The 20,046-nt window shown below is 51.5% G+C and overlaps 1 protein-coding gene across 1 annotated transcript in view; it reads left to right on the forward strand.

Moving 5' to 3' along the window:
- TMEM132D (transmembrane protein 132D) overlaps nucleotides 1–14,217 on the forward strand; it is a 195,659-nt gene extending 181,442 nt beyond the window's left edge. The window contains exons 6-9 of the mRNA XM_071444941.1: nucleotides 4,072–4,277; nucleotides 5,233–5,506; nucleotides 7,466–7,657; nucleotides 11,241–14,217. Of these exons, the coding sequence (XP_071301042.1) occupies nucleotides 4,072–4,277; nucleotides 5,233–5,506; nucleotides 7,466–7,657; nucleotides 11,241–12,404 (1,836 nt within the window). The 3' untranslated portion in view covers nucleotides 12,405–14,217. The remainder of the gene's footprint in view (nucleotides 1–4,071; nucleotides 4,278–5,232; nucleotides 5,507–7,465; nucleotides 7,658–11,240) is intronic.
- The last annotated feature ends 5,829 nt before the right edge of the window (nucleotides 14,218–20,046 follow it).

The following is a 20,046-nucleotide window of genomic DNA, read 5'->3' on the forward strand; positions in this document are numbered from 1 at the left end:
ACCTTACTAAATATCCCCATTTGTGCTGCTAGGCCAAGGAAATGTGTGCAGTGCTAAATCACAAGAGGTCCCAGGAGCTTGCCTGGGTGGCAGGGCCGTGTTTGAAGTGTGTATCATACCCAGGGAGCCCTTCGAGGGGGAAGATCATTTACAGGGCCAGGGATGGGACAGAGTCATTCCCAAATACTCATTTTTATGGGAAATAGCAGAGGCTTACCTTCCCACCTGGCCACCCTTGAGATGCACTGACCCAAACTGCTCAAGATATATTTTATTTTCAAAGATATATTTTATTTTCAAAAGACTTATTAGCTGTGACTTCCTAAGAGTTCCAACAGAATTACTGTAGCAGGAAAGCAGTTTCCTGTGAGGGCTTTACTGTTATCCCATGGGAATTTAATAATGATAACGAGGTGGGGAAAGCCTGTTCCAGTTATTTCTGAGCTGGCAGTGAGGTTCTGGGTGCCTCCTCTGGGAGTTAGGATGTGCATTCCCCTTTCCTCCCTCCCTTTAGAGCTTTGCATCCTGTTCAGCCAGAAGTTGCCACCGGGTTTGTGGGAGCAAAGGAATCTCAGCCCAAATTCAGGTGTCCCACAGACAGCCTGCACACAGGGGAGAGGGAAAAGCAGGGAAAGGCTTTTAGGAGAGGGCTGGGAACAGTGCTCACGGGAGAGGCAGGAGGTTGGTGTGGCAGGGACTGTGTGGGGCTTGTGCAGGGCCTCAGTGCTGCTCCCCACGTTCCCCAGGCTGGGGAAGCCACAGATAATGTGAACCAAAAGGGGGGAAATTAATAAAAACCAATTGCTCTGTTTGTGATCACACCCCAAGAGCATTCAGAAGGGAGGAGTTTCAGAGGACAGAGGTGAGCCCTTGTCAAACAGCACAATCAGGCCTTTCAGGTGAATGTAGAACTGCCTTGGAGCAGCAGAGCCCCTGGTTGTGTTTGTGTGTGCAGGAGGGGCACAGCAGCAGCCCCTGCATCCCCTGCTGGCACTGGGTGTGAGTTCAGTCACTGCCACAAAATGTGCAGAGTCGATATTCCAGGTGTGCCCAGCACTGCACTGAGCCCAGTGCCAGCAGGGTGTGCTTGCCTTGGGCACAGGGGGATGTCCTCGCTAACTCTGAGCTGTGGACATGTGGAAATGTCATTTCTGGGGCTGTGCTGTGCTGGCAGTGTGGGACAGACAGAGCTCTGCCCCCAGAGCCAGCACCCGTGCTCAGGTCTGTGTGTCACTCACAGGAAGCTGCCTCAGCTCTCCACTGGTGCAAGAAAAAGAGGGGGACCTGCAGGAGCCCAAAGAAGCCCACAGCACTTCTATAACCTGCCAAGTCCATGCCCCAAAAAGCCATTCAGTCCCTCAAGAGATGAAAGCCCCCTGTACTGAGAGAATTTCTGGGCATCTTGTGAACACTAAGTACAGTCTCCCCTAATGAATGGAGCCAGCTCAGTGCAGGTGTGTGAAAAGCTCCAGTGACACAAAGCCTGGAAAAGCTTCAGCAAGGGAGCACAGCACCAGAAGGGTTTAATGGCATTATAATGTCCTTGGATTGCAGTGGCCACAACACAGAGATGTATTCCAGCAGTACATTAGCAGGAAAGGAAAATCTGCTCTTTGTCTCTTGATGCCTTGTCACCTTTGCTGAAAGCTGGAGTTGGCATCTCTGGGATAGCAGAACCCAAAGGCAGGAGGAGGGGACATGAGAGATGGGGCAGTCCCTGGGTTTTGGGAAGGAAAGAGATCAGCTTTCCCCACAGATCACCCACCTGTCCCCAGCCCCTTTGAGCTCTGCTGCATTTCCAAGGTGCTCAGTGGCTTTCTGGAGTGGCTGTGTGTGCCCAGGCTGCTGCAGGCCGCCCCTGATGTGCCCAGGAGCTGAGCTGGGCCAGGCCAGAGCCCTCTTGCCCTGTTCACAGCTCTGAGAACACAATCTCAGGAGATATTTTGGTTCTCTGCTCCCCCTGTGTGTTTTTGGCCCTTCCCTCGTGCTGGAGATGAAGGCTCAGATGTGGCTGCAGGAGCAGGGCCTGGCTGATCTCTCTGCCCACTGGGACCTGCTTCTGCCTGTGCTGGCTGATTTATGAGCATGTTCTGGACCTTGCCCCGTGTTTTGGTGTTGCTCTGCTGGGTCTGCATGCGAGCTGCAGCAGGGCAGTGCTGCCCATTGGTCTGGGCAGGGAGGGCTGCCTCAGTGAGCTCATTGTGCTGCTGGCTTCACCCACAGCCAGGGAACCAGGCACCAGCAGGAATCCCAGTGCAGGCACTTCTTCCTGACCATCAGTTTGTTCTGTAAATCATAATCTTGAAGGCACAAGGTCATGGTATTTATTTAATCATTCATACAGTAGTCTTTTAGGGATGGATTCTTTTTATAGCTCTCTTTGTGCAGTGAACCCTCATAAAGTTGGAATCCAGGTCTGTTTGCCTGCCAAATTTTCTCTCTCTTGTTATTGCTCGAGCATTAATGAGTTTAGAATCTGAGAGTCTGATTGCCATCTCTGCCCAGCACAGTTCAGCATTTGTGTCTGTGGCCTGGGAGAGTCTGTGCTGAGTTCCAGCCCCTGTGGCTGAGCTGCTCTTCACAAGCTCACAGACCAGTAAAACCAGCAGCAAAATCCCACCAAAAGTCACTGTTCAGGCACTGACACCTGGCCCAGCTGCCCTGGTGAAGTGCAGGGCAGGGGACACCAGGGGACATGCAGGGCACCCAGGGGATACATGGGGACACCAGGGACAAGCAGGGCACACCCAGGGGACGTGCAGGGCACACCCAGGGGACGTGCAGGACCCAGCAGCTGCCATGGCAGTGCAGGAGCTCAGCTTGAAAGCAGGCTCACCTGAGACACAAACCCCATAAATCTGCCTGTAAACAAACTCCTTACTCTGCTGCTGAAACCAAGAGCAACTCAAGAGTTTGACCTTAAAGCAGAGGTGGCTTGGAAGGGAGGCACTGCAAGAGCCATGATAACCTTTTCTTGGTGTGTCACCTGGGCTCAGACAAGCCAGGATGGAAATGCATTTGCTATGGGTCTGTCTGTGAGGGGGTTGTTGTTATTTAAAGATAATAATGTTATCCCACAATTATCCTACAAAAGCTGGTGATATTTAAATGTGATTTAAATTCATTCAGCATTTAAACAGAAAAGTAGAAAATGGCATTAAACTCAGACAAGGACGAGACTATAGATTGCAGAGTGAGAAGTATGAAATACATTGATGGAATGGAATAGAAGGTCTGGCTGGTAATGGATTGTGAAAAGAGCTCAGGGTTCTAATAGATCATTCCTTCAGATCATCAGCACGGTAAAGTGGTAGTTAATAAATTATTTGACGTGTACATTCACTCATATATTTTAACTAACTGTAATGAACAGGTCCTGTCAGCTCACCTAGATCCTCGCAGTTACTGCTAAATTGCTTGAGTGAGATTTAGGAAGTCTCTGCAATATTGATGTCCCGAGCTGCAGGTGATAAATGCAGGGACAGCGGGGCTGGCTCCTGTTGCAGAGCCCTGCCAGGCTGGCAGCAGGGCTGGAGCTGTGCCCTGGGCACCCCAGAGCCCTTCCTGGGAGGAGCTGTGGTTGGGAGCACCCCCTCATGGCCCCAGTCCTGTGGCAGGACTCCTGAAGAGCTCTGTCCCGTTCTGGGGTGGATTAGAGAGATTGTCCCTTCTCAGGGCTGAGTGCAGCCCTCACCTGCTCCTCCCCAGCTGAGGGGGCTCTGTGGGCTCTCAGGGAGAGCAGGAGGGCTGGGCAGTCTGGGCTGTGGGGAGAGGAGAGGAGCCTTCTCTGGAGTGGGAATTAAGGACCAAGAAAAAGCTCTTCCCTTATCTAAGATTATACCAGAATGTTTACAGCAGGAAAAATCAGCCTCTTAAAGTGATGCTGAATTACACAGGCTATTAAGGGCACACCAGGCACCTTTCTCATTATTCCATGTTGTCCTCTGAACCTGGAGCTAGTTTAAACCTAGATCCCTTCTCTTCCTCCCACTCACTTACCCAGCATGTGGTGAACTTTATAATTAGTGAAGAGACTCATTAATTTTTTTTCCTTCTCCTTTTTATTTTCAGGTTTCTGACAGGTGTGACTATGTCTTTGTCAACGGGAAGGAAATGAAAGGCAAAGTGAATGTCGTGGTTAATTTCACTTACCAGCACCTGAGTGCCCCTTTGGAGATGACAGTGTGGATTCCTCGTCTCCCGCTGCAGATAGAGGTCTCTGACACAGAACTCAATCAGATCAAGGGCTGGAGAGTCCCCATCATCTCTAATAAGAGGTAAGTTTCATTAGAGGATGTTCACTTGCCAGGGACCTGTCAGGGCCTCTGGATCTGAACATGCTCATTTGGCCTTAATGCAATTCTGCTGTAAATTTGAAGGTCACCAGACATTTATTCAATAGGTTCCTGCTCTGGACTTGTAAGGGAAATGGAAGCTGCAGATGCATGAACCTGGATTGGAAATCAATTACCTTTTGTAGCACTAATGACTGAGATGGGAAGAGCCAATTGGTCAGGTTAGGCAGGATCAGGCACGAGGCAGAAAGGAGACATCAGCAGGAGGCAGCTCTGGCAGGGCTGGCCGGTCTCCAGCCTGTTCACAGGATCCACTGCCAGTGTCACAGTTAGCACAGAGCTGCTTCACAGCCCCGTGGGGTGCAGTGGCACTGATCAGTGCCCCACAGTCAGGACACAGAGCTCCCAGACACTGTCAGTGCCCACAGGACGCAGCGTGGATGAAGCAGGTCAGAACCGGCTGCATCTCTTGTCAGTGTTATTAAGAACAAGAGGAACAAGTTGATAAAGGAGGTGCTTGGTATTCCCACCTGCAAATGAAGCCATTTATTACAGGTTTCTGTTAGCATCAGAGCAAAGACATTTTGGTGGAGATGCGATTTCAAATTGTGCTGTACAGAGAGGGATGTGTGTGTAGGTGCAGAGGAGATTTCCATGGCAACACCAAGATGTTTATGGGAAGATCCAGAGAGAAAAGAAGTGTGAAGGTCCTGAAAGCAAGGACTTGACATGGAAAACAATGGAAGATGCTTGGGGAGGACAGTGTGGTGGCAAAGCTGGGAGGCAGAGATGGTCTCAAGTGCTGTTTCTGAGTTATGAACACGGGAAACAGGATAAAAGTGGGAGAAGCTGAAGGAAGCAGCTGCAGGAGCAGGCTGCAGGCTGGGGTCAGCAGCAGCTCTCAGCACAGCTGACCCTGTCCCCTTGCTGTCCCCAGGCCCACGCGGGACAGCGATGACGAGGACGAGGACGAGCGCAGGGGCAGGGGCTGCACCCTGCAGTACCAGCACGCCATGGTCAGGGTGCTCACCCAGTTCGTGGCCGAGCCCCCCGAGCCCGGGGCCCAGCTCAGCTTCCTGCTGGGCTCAGACTGGCAGCTGGACATCACCCACCTGGTCAGGGACTTCATGCAGGTGGAGGAGCCCAGGATCGCCCAGCTGCACGAGGGACAGGTCCTGGTGGGGCTGGAGCTGGGCATGACCACCATCCAGGTAGGGAGATCACTGATGTGCTCTGTTTGTGCCTTAATTCCCCTAAACCATCCAGGTAGGGAGATCACTGGTGTGTTCTGTGCCTTAATTCCCCTAAACCATCCAGGTAGGGAGATCACTGGTGTGTTCTGTGCCTTAATTCCCCTAAACCATCCAGGTAGGGAGATCACTGATGTGCTCTGTTCCTGCCTTAATTCCCCTAAACCATCCAGGTAGGGAGATCACTGATGTGCTCTGTGCCTTAATTCCCCTAAACCATCCAGGTAGGGAGATCACTGATGTGCTCTGTGCCTTAATTCCCCTAAACCATCCAGGTAGGGAGATCACTGATGTGTTCTGTGCCTTAATTCCCCTAAACCATCCAGGTAGGGAGATCACTGATGTGTTCTGTTCCTGCCTTAATTCCCCTAAACCATCCAGGTAGGGAGATCACTGATGTGTTCTGTTTGTGCCTTAATTCCCCTACACCATCCAGGTAGGGAGATCACTGATGTGCTCTGTTTGTGCCCTAATTCCCCTGCACAATCCAGGTAGGGAGATCACTGATGTGTTCTGTTCATGCTTTAATTCCCCTAAACAATCCAGGTAGGGAGATCACTGATGTGTTCTGTCCCTCCCTCAACTCCCCTCCCTGCCCATGGGTGGTCCAGCATTAACAACAGAAACTGGAGCCATGAGCTTCTGAATGGAACAGAATTGGAGCAAGAACTAGAAGACATGGCAGAGATGGTTTTCTCTCCTTATCTGCTGTCCCAAAGTGTAGTAGATCACAGTTTCATTTAATTTAATCCAGGTTGTCTATTGGGAGGCTTTTTCTGATTATTTTTGTCTAAGGCTGCTTCTGAACGTGGAGCCAGATTTGATCACAAGGCATGCAGCTGCTGGAACAGCTCAGTGTTCTCCCAGCCTGCCCTACAGAGCAAAGGGTAAAGTGAAAATTATCCAGGTTAAGGAACTAAGACTGGAATACTAATCCAAATATTAATTAAAGAAAAGGAAAAGGAGATGGGGAGAGAGATTATTTCAGTGATACTGAAGTAGAATACGTGTTAACAAACACTAGAACAGGAAGAAAATCTCTTTCCAAACATGCTTATCATCCCAAGCTGTCAAAGCAGAAAACAAGCAGCACACCTGTCGATAACGAGGTTGTCAAGGCTGGAGAAATGGGATTTGAGATTTTTGACTTTGTGCAAAATCTGCAGAGATTTTCTGACTGCCTTTCTAAAGCTCTGGAATTTACAGTGCTCTAGCCAATGTACATAAAACTGTGGAAAGAAAAATCCAAGGGTAAAATCTGAGAGCAAGTTATATTTAAAGAATACCTCTTGTGAGCTGCTTCAGAAATGCTCTGTATGGATCATTAAATCCAGCTCTCTGCTAATGAGCACCGTGGATGTCATGTATCACTGCACTGACCTCTCTGTGTATTTTCTTAACCAAAACAAATTCTCTCTGTCAATTTTGCATTCAGTACCATGAGAGGTTGTTGTAGCAATACATTACCCTTCCTTTCCACAGGACAGAAATAAATACCATTTATTCAGTGGATTTTATAAAAATCTACAGCCTACATTATATTTATGCCACCTCAAAACATGAGGATTAATCAAATACTTAAATTTTACATGAAGGTTACATTTACAGCTAGTTACTACATGTGAGGCAGATGTGGTAATTACATTTACAGACAGCACATCTGAAGCAGATGTTGGCACATTGCAGAGGGGAGAGGCACAGCTGATCACAGTTGCACAGGTAAAAGGTGTTAGAAGGCCCCTGTTATTGCAGAAGAGTTACAAAATGTGAGTAGCCCTTTTGAATCATATTTTAATAGTGTCTGCTGAGAGAAATCCCATTCCCATAAACATCCCTGATGTGTGTCACATGAATCCTGTGCAGTTATTTCACGTGGTGCTGTACAAAGTGGCTGTTGGTAACTGCAGTTCTCCTTTCCAGATCCTGTCCCCCCTTTCAGATGCCATCTTGGCTGAGAAGACAGTGACAGTCCTGGACGAGAAGGTGACAATAACTGACCTGGGAGTGCAGCTGGTGACAGGACTGTCCCTCTCTCTGCAGCTCAGCCCGGGCAGCAACAGGGCCATCTTTGCCACGGCAGTGGCACAGGAGCTGCTGCAGTCCCCAAAGCAGGTCTGTGCCCAGCTGGGCTGCTCTGAGGCCCTGCCTCTGACACCTGCTGGAACTGAGCAGGGCTGTACTCACAGTGTGCTAATGAAGCATTCTGTGCATGGGACTTTCCTGAAGGCCACCAAGGGTCCTGAACAGCAGCACAAAGAGGGCACAAAAAGGGCACTGTGTTTTAACAGCCCCTCCTGCCATGGCTGATCCATAAATAACGGGCAGTGATGTGTCAGAATTGAGCACCACAGTGCCCTTGCACACACACACACACACACACACACATGTGCCTTTTCTGTCCCATCCAGCACCCTCTGGATCCCAGCATATCCTGCCATGTTCAGCCTCCCACCACAGGTACCCAAATCATCCCTTTCATTCCACCTGTACACGGGAAAGTGCTCGTGTTGTGCCAGACTCTTCCTCCTTTAGTCACTTCCTGGGAGCACTTTAAGAAGTCAGGGAGCATCCCTTTCATTCTGATCCATTACTAGAATATGAATCAGCATCACTGACTCATTTCCTGATTCATGATTTCATAAACCATTTTTTCCCTTATTACTCTTAGTTCCTTTATTAGGGAACCAACAGTTACCAAGGGCTTTTGGACTTTGCCATGTCCTCATCAGTCCCTGCTTGGCATTTGTCCTTGTGCTTCTGCACGCATTTGAAATGTAAACTTGTTTTTCCAAACCAAATCCATCAGTCTGGGACTTTCATCAAGGATGCACTGGGCTCTTAACACTTAAGCACGTTCTGAGCTTTAAAGGCAAATGGCATCCCCATTTGAAGTTTGGCCAACTGCTGGGGTGCTTTAATTCATCATGGAGTGAATTAAAATCCCCATTTTCCTTGGGATGCAGGATGAGAAATAATGCAGAGCTGCTGTCTGTATAGGGTGATAAAGTTGTGTGGTGTTCCAGGAGTGAAGGAATCGATGGCAGGCAGGTGGAGGGAAGGCCAGTGAGCTCATCCATGGCACAGGGGGCTGGACAAAGTGCCCTGAGGCCAGCCCAGGGCAGGGTTGGTGCCAGTCAGCCCCAATGTGTGCCAGCCCAGGGCTTGGTGCCAGTCAGCCCCAATGTGTGCCAGCCCAGGGCAGGGTTGGTGCCAGTCAGCCCCACTGTGTGCCCAGCTCAGGGGTTGGTGCCAGTCAGCCCCAATGTGTGCTCAGCTCAGGGCAGGGTTGGTGCCACTCAGCCCCACTGTGCCCAGCTCAGGGGCAGGGCTTGGTACCAGTCAGCCCCAATGTTCCCAGCCCAGGGCTTGGTACCAGTCAGCCCCAATGTTCCCAGCCCAGGGGCAGGGTTGGTGCCAGTCAGCCCCACTGTGTGCCCAGCTCAGGGCAGGGTTGGTGCCAGTCAGCCCCAATGTGTGCCCAGCCCAGGGCTTGGTGCCAGTCAGCCCCACTGTGTGCCCAGCTCAGGGGCAGGGTTGGTGCCAGTCAGCCCCACTGTGTGCCCAGCTCAGGGGCAGGGCTTGGTGCCACTCAGCCCCAATGTTCCCAGCCCAGGGCAGGGTTGGTGCCACTCAGCCCCAATGTTCCCAGCCCAGGGCAGGGTTGGTGCCAGTCAGCCCCAATGTGTGCCCAGCCCAGGGCAGGGTTGGTGCCAGTCAGCCCCACTGTGTGCCCAGCCCAGGGGCAGGGCTTGGTGCCAGTCAGCCCCAATGTGTGCCCAGCCCAGGGCTTGGTGCCACTCAGCCCCAATGTGTGCCCAGCCCAGGGCTTGGTGCCACTCAGCCCCAATGTTCCCAGCCCAGGGCAGGGTTGGTGCCAGTCAGCCCCAATGTGTGCCCAGCCCAGGGCAGGGTTGGTGCCAGTCAGCCCCAATGTGTGCCCAGCTCAGGGGTTGGTGCCAGTCAGCCCCAATGTGTGCCCAGCTCAGGCATTTCAGCCCCCAGAAATGGAGTCGGGACAGATCCTTCTCTGCATGCAGGGCTGCAGTCAGGGATCCACAAAAACCAGAGAGGAAACTGTGTGCCCCCAGTCTGGCAGGGCTGGCTCTGCTTTCAAAGGCAGCTGAGTCCCTCCAATGCTCAGGACAGGATTTTCAGAGCAGTCCCTATAAGCAAAGCAATGCAAAATTATTAAATGATTATGCAGGTTTAAGCAACACAGTGGGAGGATGAGAGTTGATGTCATAAATTCTATGCAGCCTTCAAGAAACAGCCAAAGATTAATAAACACAAAGCTGGGATTTATGACAGTGTCAGCAAAGTCTTAGGGCTCTGGCCTGAAATAGAGACAGAAGCAAATCTCCCATTGAAGCAGGGGAGCTTTGTGGCTCTGAGGATTTCAGAATCAGGCCAGTAGAATCAGCACCCTGCAATCCCAAAGGACTGGAAGCTTGTTCTCCATGCTCTGAACAGGTGAATGACTTTGTGCTGTGAGCAGTTTAAAGGATGATGTGTTTGTTCTCTGTACATATGTGGAGTTAGAATGTAAATGCTGTCTTGTATGAAAATCTGCTTATTTAAAGGAACAGGACTTTGATATTCACGGTTTTCACAAGTTGATTTGTTGGTTGGGTGTCTGTCTGTCAGTCTGACTCTCACAGCAGGGTGATCCCAGCTCTGGCCCTAGAAAAGCTCATTTTAGAGAGTGGAGAATCACTGATGGAGCCAGGTCTGTCTGGTGGGGACACTCCAGTGCAGATAGCCCAACCAGGGCAGCTCACACCATCAGAAGCAGGAATGAGATTCCAGGAGAATTTTATCTGTAAATGATCAATGTAGGAATACAAAGATGTTTTTCAGGTGGCACAACAATTTTCAATGGCCATTTGAGAGTCCTTAGAGGACCTGATTTTCAGAAATGGGTGAGCACATGTTTTCTGAAATTCAAAAATACTTTCAAATGTTTCAAGATAGAAGCCAAAAGTCAAGGATCCCAGGAAAGCTGCAGCATGAGGCATGTTCTTAGTACCCAGGTCAGATTCATTGGCATTCAGTGAAAGCCTCCGTGCACACTGGAGTACACAATCTGCATTGCTGTGACACAAGATTAAACTTTATTATTGTCTTGCTTTTAATTGCTAACAAGCAGAAAAATTGCCCTGGCCGTTTTCTAAAGAAGAAATTGATTGGTTTCCTCTGCTTATACGATCTGCTAATTTAATTTGAGAGACAGGAATTCAAGGAGTGAAGGTGTGGAGTCACGTGTGGACCTGTTTGCTGTATTAGCCATCTTTTAACATGTGCTTTGTGTAATAAGAGGAGACTTTGTATTTTAAGCAGTTTAGAAATAATGTTGGGGTTTTTTAATGTAAATACACAACAGTAAATGATCTCAGTCACTAGTAATGCTTCCTGACATGCAATTTATTATGGTGCTGAAGTGGATTCTGCAGAGCCCAGGGGATACAGCTCCTTTAAGCACCTTTGTGGAAACCAATCTTATTATCAACGAGTGTTTGAGCCCAGTATTTCTCTTCACGCCTTGGCAAGATATTAATTTCACTGCTCTCCCTATTTATTTCTGTTCTGATCCCTCATGGTGTGTGGATCCTGTGAGGAGGTGGGAGCAGACCAGAGCAGAGCACATTTCCCTCGAGGATCACTCTGAGTGGGTCTGTGTTTGTTTTATGTATTACAGGAAGCAGCCATCAGCTGCTGGATCCAGTTCAGTGATGGATCTGTCATGCCCCTGGATATTTATGACTCCAAAGACTTCTCCTTGTCAGCCACCTCTCTGGATGAGAAGGTGGTGTCCATCCACCACGACCCCAAATTCAAGTGGCCTGTGATTGCTGCTGAGACCGAGGGCCAGGGCACGCTGGTCAAGGTGGAGATGGTGATCAGCGAGTCCTGCCAGAAATCCAAAAGGAAGAGCATCCTGGCCGTCGGAAGCGGCAGCATTAAGGTCAAGTTTGGGCAGGGTGATGCCAACCCCAACGCCAGTGACAGCAAGCACAGGGGTGTCCAGCTGGAGAACCACGGCAGCGAGCGGCGCCAGAAAAGCCCCTGGCAGGAGAGAGGGGACGGGCACTACTACAGCTCCTCCATGGGCCACGAGCAGGGCAGGGCCACCACCACCCACAGGTCTGTTCTGAGCAGGAAGGAGGACAGAGAGAGCCTCCTGGACGACGCCAGCCAGAACGTGCCCCTGGACTTCACCAGCTTCCCTGCCCAGGTGGATCTGCCCAGGGCTGCTGGGGACGCGGAGGACAGCGAGCTGGTGCCGTCCCCCCGCGGCCTCAGCGACCTGGAGATCGGCATGTACGCCCTGCTGGGCGTCTTCTGCCTCGCCATCCTGGTGTTCCTCATCAACTGCATCACCTTCGCTCTCAAGTACAGGAACAAGCAGGTGCCCTTTGAGGAGCAGGAGGGCATGAGCCACTCTCATGACTGGGTTGGGCTGAGCAACAGGACAGAGCTGCTGGAGAATCACATCAACTTCTCATCCCAGCAGGATGAGAGAATCACAGCCATCGACAGGGGAGCGGACTACGAGGAGAGCAAATACCTCCTCAGCACAACTGCCACCAAAAACATCAATGGACAGTCCTTCAGGTCTCCTGAGTCCACATTCAGTGAAGGGAAAGAACAGAAAAGTGAGCCAGCCACTTCTCCTACCTCCAAGAGGAAACGGGTGAAATTCACCACCTTCACCACCATCTCCTCTGACGATGGCTGCCCAACTGTCAACTCAATCTTGATGAGTAATGAGGATGACATTAAATGGGTCTGCCAGGACATGGACCTGGGGGAGTGCAAAGAGCTTAAAAACTACATGGAGAGGTTACACGAAAATGCGTAATGAGACACAAAAGACTCTTTTGGTTTGGTTTGTTCGTTTGTTTGTTTTTCACTCACCTTCTGCCTTTAATTTTGGGTAGTGGGGCAAAATGTTGTATTCTAGCAGGAATCAGCTGGTGGATAATTACTCACTGGAGCCCCAAGAAGCCACCCAAAAGCAGCTGGGAGAGCAGAGATCCTGGACAGCTGTTAAAATTCAAGTCTTCTCTGTGCTCAGAGATGGAAGTGAGAGATGTGTGTGGTTTTTTGATACACGATAACATGAAAAAAAACTTAGAAAAATAATGCAGTCTCATTCTCTGTGCTTTCCCAGGAAATCAATAAATATAACAAACTCCAGTGCAGTTTGGATATTACAAAGCTCACACAGCTCTGCTGTTCGATATTGCAAGCTTTGGTTAAAAGCAAAAGATTGGTCTCAGAATAAATAGATCCATGAGAAGAGCATGTCGTTCAGGCCACGTGCAGAGAATATCCATCCAGGAACATTCATTTAAAGCTGACAAAAACCAACAGTGAACGAAGCAGCTCCCAGAGCTGAGGAGTCATGAGTTCCAAAGAGTCTGGAGGGGATAAAGGCGTAACTGGGCTGTTTACAAACCAGCATGTTTGCCTCCCAAGCACTGACAATGGATACACAGATACAGTTCAAACTGAAACTCTCTTTTTAAGTAGATGCCAAGGTAATAAACTTTGCCAGCCAATTTTGGGTATTTCTTAATTTGTAAAATAGGAGAAGATATGATCTATACTCAGACTATCACTCATCCTAAGGAAGGTCTTTTGGAAAGTTTGAGAGAATGAGCTATTTTTAAAAGCCCGCTTTGTTTGATTGTCCTGTTTTGGATTTGTATTCTCAGCCCTTTCCCTGGAGCTCCCCATCTGGTATCCTGAGGGCACTTCCCAGATCAGTCAGCCTTGGAGCTGTGGTCCCTTCCCTTCCCTTCCCTTCCCTTCCCTTCCCTTCCCTTCCCTTCCCTTCCCTTCCCTTCCCTTCCCTTCCCTTCCCTTCCCTTCCCTTCCCTTCCCTTCCCTTCCCTTCCCTTCCCTTCCCTTCCCTTCCCTTCCCTTCCCTCCTGAGCCCATCACTCCAAGGCTGCTCCTGCCGAGCACGGCCCTGCTGGTCCCACGCTGTCCTGGCCTTCCCTGCTGTCCCTTCCCAAGCTGGCCCTGTCCCTGGGCTCAATGCCCCGTGTGCTGAACTGGCCACCACCGCCAGCAGCTGCCTCTGGGTCCATCCCCTGCCCTGGGGGAGCTGGGGGTCTTCAGTTCCTTGTGCCCCCCTCTCCTTAGCCCAGCACGTTTAGAGGGCGCTGGGAGGTCGCAGGGGAGAGCTGCACGCTCAACATTGAACCCTGCACAGCTAAACTCAGCAGATAACATTTGTTTCTCCCAGGGGTGATGATTATCTTCTGTTTTCTTGATAAGGATGTACATACAGTAGGATTTCAGTGATTACCCTTCCGACCCGACGTGCCCTCCAGCCTCAAACCAGGACATTTCTTGTGAGGTCCAACAGCAGCCTCCAATGGCCAGTGGCAAAGTGCCAAAGCACTAACTAAAATCCAGGTAATGGATTTGATATAGAAAAATATTTCAAGCTCCCCTTTATTTTCTGGAGCCAGTCCTTGCCCCCTTTTTGTTAAGTCTTCCAAGATTGAATCTAGGTTGCTCAGTTTAATACACACCCGCCCTCCCACAAACACTTAGATTGAATCCCTCTATATTTAGAATGTACTGTAGATTGTAAGAATGTAATATATATATTTATAAACATGCCAACTGTGAATAAAATTTGCATTTTAGTGGCTTCATCTTTTTTCCCTACTCGGCACGCCTCTTTCCTTTGGCTGTCAGGAGGTTCGCCCTGAGAAGCCTGGCAGCAGTACAGGCAGGAGGGCTTGGATGGATGCAGGAGGCACAATCCACTCACAGAATTGCACTGGCAGTGCTGGGGGACAACGTGCAGCCCCAACAACCTGTCATGCTACAAATGTATGTGCACCAAGTCACCCTAACAAGATTTGGAACTATTTGCAAATAAATCCACGTGCTTTATTTCTAGCCTGAAAGCCCAATATGTGAGTTTGTGGGTTTAGGGTCTGCTTTTCTCCTCTGGGTAGATCCACCTTTGCCTATACACCTTCTAAGGGAGTAAGTGAGTAAACAGAGCAAATGTGCCCAAAACTTTGGAGATCAGATGGTCTTTGCTTTCTTACAGCACCTCTGCTCAAGGCTTGGATGACCCAGGGCAGGACGGGTGCAGCAGTGACAGCACAGGACCAGGTGCAGCAGTGCAGGACCAGGTGCAGCAGTGCAGGACCAGGTGCAGCAGTGCAGGAGCAGGTGCAGCAGTGCAGGAGCAGGTGAGGTGTGAGGACAGGACAGTGCAGGCTCCAGACAGGGCCTGGCTGAGCTCCCAGGTGAGGTGAGCAGCCTTGCTGCTGCAGCACGGCCTGGCAGCCTCCCCGCGGGTCCAGCCCAGCCTTGCCCCCAGCTCTGGGGCTGTTCTTGGTGCTTTTTGCACATCAGGACATGGTGTCTGCAGGGAGGCAGGCAGGCTGACAGTGCCCAGGTGTCTCTGGAGCCCAGCAGAGCCCAGGTGTGAGTGCAGGTTTGCCTTCCCCTGGGAGGAGCAGGTACAGACAGTGCTGGGAGCAGCCTGACACCCTGCTCTGCCCAGAGCTGCCCTGCTCCATCAGATTCCTGCTCCATCAGATTCCTTCCCCATCAGATTCCTGCCCCATCACACTGCTGCTCTGTCAGATTGCTGCCTCAGCTGCCTCTGGGGAACAGGAGCCACTCACAGCAAGTTCCTCTGGTAGCACAAACCACAGAGATGTTCTCTGAGCACAAACAGCCTCCAGCTGCAGCACTGGGGATCCTGGCAGCAGATCTGTGCCTGTCTGCTTGCTCAGAGCTGCCTGTGTGTGCAGCAGCTGGAACTGGCCACTGTCACAGGGCAATGCTATAAATAATGCAGTTTATTTATAGTGCTCTTTCCATGGACCTCACCGTGCTCTGAGCAAGGTGTGTTCCTTACTGAGCTGGGGAGCCCAGGGTGAGGTGATGTGCCCAGAGTCACTGCAAATCCGTGGCAAAACCCCCCCCGTGCAGGATCTGAGGGTGACCTGTGGTCACCTGTATGCAAGCAAACACCCTAATTAATCTGCTAATTAGCAGAATACATCAAGTTCCTGTAGGGATTCTGCATGTGTGTATCTTTGGGAGGGGGTGTTGTGTACATTCCCTTTTTGTACTGCACAGAGCCCACACTGCTGAGCAAAGCCCCCTGAGCATCCCAGGAGGAATTCCGTGTTTCAGGCAATCAGCTGAGACCCCAGCTGGCAAACAGGGGGCCTGAATCCTATTCCCCATCACTACAGCAGTGCTGCTGTTGATGTGCTGCACACACACAACGTTCTGCAGCTGTGGCTCCCACTGGCAATCTCTTGAACCTGATAAAGAGCCCTGCTGACAGCAAGCACTCTCCTGTGAGAGTTATTAATTACCTTATTGTTTTCTTCTGTGCAGTTGCCTCTTATTTTCATGTTTGAGTCTCTCTTCCTGTGAGTAGACTGATTGAGGCATGTTTTTTTTTTAAAAAAAAAAGAAGATTTATCTGATACAGTTTGGTTCTTTTTAGAGACTTTATGCATGAATACAATCAGGAGCAGAAACTCAATGGTCCTATAAATCAGGTAAGCTGGTTCTTTACTCTCTTCTTTCATTTTAAAAGCTTCCCCTTCAGCAGTCTTAAATATATGGTGGTTTAGACCCAGCTGCATTAAACACCAGAGAGTTCAAAGTCTGAGCAATGCAGCTAAATAATTGGTTTGAAACAAGACTTCTCTGGAGTTGCCTTTAAAAACCAGAATAGGAATTAAATCTCTGTGCAGCCTGCACCAAGTAGCTCTAGAAGCCACTTTCACACCTCGTTTCGGTAATGAATGGGATGTAAATGAAAGGAGCCCCCTGGAGAGGCTCTGGCTCAGCTCAGTGTGTGCTGGGTTTCTCCAGGACTGGCAGCTCTCAGTTGTGCTGCGGTGAGGGCTGAGGGACCCGGGCAGCGCAGCCTGGCAGCGCCTCTCACCCGTGGCACTGAGTGACAGAGAGAGGCTGGCTGGGCTCCCTGTATTGATCAGAGTCCAGCCAGCATCACTGAGGAGTTCGCTCGGGGAAGGAGCTGCCGCTGCCAAATGGTGCGTTTAGAAACTGCCTCCAGCATTAAAAAAACTCCCAGAGATGAATTTATTTAGTCCTGAAAGCCCAGGACCTCTGTCACACATTTCTACATGTTCATTGTGGTGCCAGAGCCCATCCCTGGGCCCTGCAGCCGCACATCAGTGCCAGCAGAGCAGTGCCAGCAGCACTCGGAGCTGTCCTGCTGTCCTGTGTCCTGCTGTCCTGTGTCCTGCTGTCCTGTGTCCTGCTGGCAGCCCTCCCCAGCACAGGGGCTCAGCTCAGGGGCTGGCAGGGGGGACAGGGGTGTCCTGAGCACAGGTGTGAGCACAGGGGTGCCCTGAGCACAGGGGTGCCCTGCAGGACAGGGGTGTCCTGAGCACAGGTGTGTCCTGCACACAGGTGTGTCCTGAGCACAGGTGTGAGCACAGGTGTGTCCTGAGCACAGGTGGGAGCACAGGGGTGTCCTGCACACAGGGGTGTCCTGCACACAGGGGTGTCCTGAGCACAGGGGTGAGCACAGGTGTGTCCTGCAGGACAGGTACAAGGTGCCAGCCTAAGCTCCCCAGGCAGCACCAGCCATCCCTCCCTGCCCTGTCTGGCTGCAGCTCAAGCTGTCCCCTGAGCACAGGAGAGCTCTGAACCAAGGTTGGCTATCACTGCAAAGTGCTGAGGGGACAGGATTTGTGTTCTGCTTCCAGTTCATTTCTGTTTGAGAGCTCCCAGGTGGGCCCTGCCTGTGCCCTTACCCAGCCATCTGCTTAAGCACCTTTCTGAGCAGCGTTTGGCTGCCAACACCCATCACCTTCCTCATGCAGCAATAATGCTCCTGCCAGTGCAATCAGGGATGTGCTCTTTGGAAGCTGAAACAGGTGAAGTTCCAGGCTGGCAGCACTAATGGCCTGAGAAGAGAGAGCACCCGGGCCCTGCTCATCCTCAGCAGCATCACAAGGGCCAAGGTCACTCGAGTCAAGCACGTGTGCCTGCAACAGGATCATTTGCTCCCTTCTTGCTGATGTGATATGAAGACCTCTGTCAACAAATGCTTCATTATGCAGGCTCCCTGCTCCAGCTCCGTGAGGAGCAGCAAATTAAGCAGCCCATGGATGTAATATTAATGGCTGGAGAAGCAGCAGTGCTCCTGTGCCTGTGTGTACTGCCAGTGCTCATTAGGAGATCCCCACCACATGGCCAAGGTGGCTGCTGGATGCACAGGACAGGTCCTGCCCTGGGAGCCTGCAGGGACACCAGTGTCACGTTGGCCTGCACAGCCCCATGGCTCCCTGCTGAACTGCTCTGGGTGCTCATGGGGGCTCCTGCCAGGCTCCTGTGCAGCCACAGACCCTGCTCCAGCTCTGCCTGGATTCCCCAGCTCCCTGTGCCTGGATTCCCCAGCTCCCTGTGCCTGGATTCCCCAGCCTGTCCATGCTGGTTCCAGCTCTCTCTGCCTGAATTCCCTAGCTCTGTTCTGTCCATGCTGGTTCCAGCTCCCTGTGCCTGGATTCCCCAGCCCTGTCCATGCTGGTTCCAGCTCTTTGTGCCTGGATTCCCCAGCTCTCTGTGCCTGGATTCCCCAGCCCTGTCCATGCTGGGTTCCAGCTCCCCGTGCCTGGATTCCCCAGCCCTGTCCATGCTGGTTCCAGCTCCCTGTGCCTGGATTCCCCAGCCCTGTCCATGCTGGTTCCAGCTCTTTGTGCCTGGATTCCCCCAGCTCTCTGTGCCTGGATTCCCCCAGCTCTCTGTGCCTGGATTCCCCAGCTCTTTGTGCCTGGATTCCCCAGCCTGTCCTCGCTGCCTGGCCCTGCCTGGGTGCCTCCATCTCCCTGTGGCAGCTGGCAGAGCCCAGGTCAGTGTCTCCAGCAGCAGGAGGCTGCAGCTCTGAAGTGTAACAGGACCGTGCTTGTTCATGTTCAGGCCTGTGTTCCTAGGAATTCAATTAGAGCTTCCTACAGTGAGTTAATGCACTAATGGCAGAAGAAGCAATCCAGGGAGCTTCACTGCTCAGCCCTGGTAGTATGAGAGGGCAGAGATGACTGAGTCCCATTGGCAGCATTTCCCTGAGCTCAGTAAGGGCAGAGTGGAGCAGAAATAGGGACAGAAGGAAGGGGGCTGTGCTTGCACCCTCCCTGAGCCCTGCCTGGGTCCAGCCCAGCCTCCTCTGTATCCATGCAGAGCTCACCCCCCTGTTCAGTTGTACCTCATGCCTCCCTGTGGACACACATTTTCCATGCTGCTACCATCGAGCCAAACCCTGAATCACTGTGCTCCTCTTGGCCATGAATAACTTTTTACAACTTTCTTGCATCACTCCCCTCTCCCAGGCCTAATCAATAGCTCTGCTTTTAGAGTTTGGCATTCCCTCCTGTGCTGCCCAGCAGGACACCAAGGTCAAACCAGTCCCTCTTGTGTTCCTGCCTTAAATAAGTGCTGCCAGCCTGCAAAGTATTCTGCAACAGTGGAAAATCCTGTCTATCGATCAGGTCTGTGCCAAGCTCTCCACACAGCCTTGACTTTAACACAGCACTCAGGAATTGTCTTTGCAAGAGCAGCTGATGCAGCTGGAGGGGCATTTTTGGCAGGCTGCAAGTGCAGGCTCAGGAGGATTTTTCCATTGCACTGCACAGTCCTTGCACAATCACCCCAGCCCCTGAAGAACCATAGCATTTTAATCATCTCTTCTCATGGTTTTGTCCCCTCATCCTCTGCAGAGCTGGTGTCCCCCCTCCCACGTGTGAGGAGGGGCTTTGATTGCAGGGCTGCTCTTTACCCCGGCTGTAATATCATCTGTGGGACTGCTGGGAATGATTGCTGCAAGGAAGAGGGAGGACAGACAGACAGGCTGAGCATCACCACACAAATCAGCCTCAAACCAGGGGAAATTTCCAGGTTTAGAGCAAGAGTCAGGCCACGCTACTGAGAAATGTGCAAACAGCTACATTTTGCCACTGTGATGCTCCTAAAGAAAATAACATCATCTCCTCCTTCAGAGTCACAGCGTTACATCTTGGGAGGCTGGCTCAGCTTCTCAGCCTCCCCTGCAGTGCCCTGGGCTATAAACAGCCTCTCCTCCCCTGGCTGGGCAGCTCTGGAGGGGAGGCACAAAGGGAGAGCAGCAGAGAGGGGCAGAAAAGAGCCAAAGGGGACAGGGATGGCTCAGCTGGGACCCGAGGGCATTTTGTAGCCTCCCTGTTGGGAAGGGAGCAGCAGGACACACAGAAATCCCTGGGACTGGGAAGGTGAGCCCAGCCCAGCCCTGGGACCAGCCCAAACCGGGGGCGCTGGTGCCACCTCCAGCAGGAGCTCTGGTGAGCCCAGAGCCCCCAGGCCAGCCTGGCAGGTCTGGGCTGTGCCCTCCCTGTGCCCTTGCCCAGAGCCCATGGCCTGGTGGGAGGGTGCTGGGTTAGCCAGGAGCTCCCAGCTCCCCTCCAAGGGGCCCTGGGTGAATGCAAAGCCCCAATCCC

Source organism: Agelaius tricolor, unplaced genomic scaffold (assembly GCF_023055355.1).
Source record: "Agelaius tricolor isolate 1412-34295 unplaced genomic scaffold, bAgeTri1.0.p SCAF_20, whole genome shotgun sequence".
NCBI classification, from domain to species: domain Eukaryota; kingdom Metazoa; phylum Chordata; class Aves; order Passeriformes; family Icteridae; genus Agelaius; species Agelaius tricolor.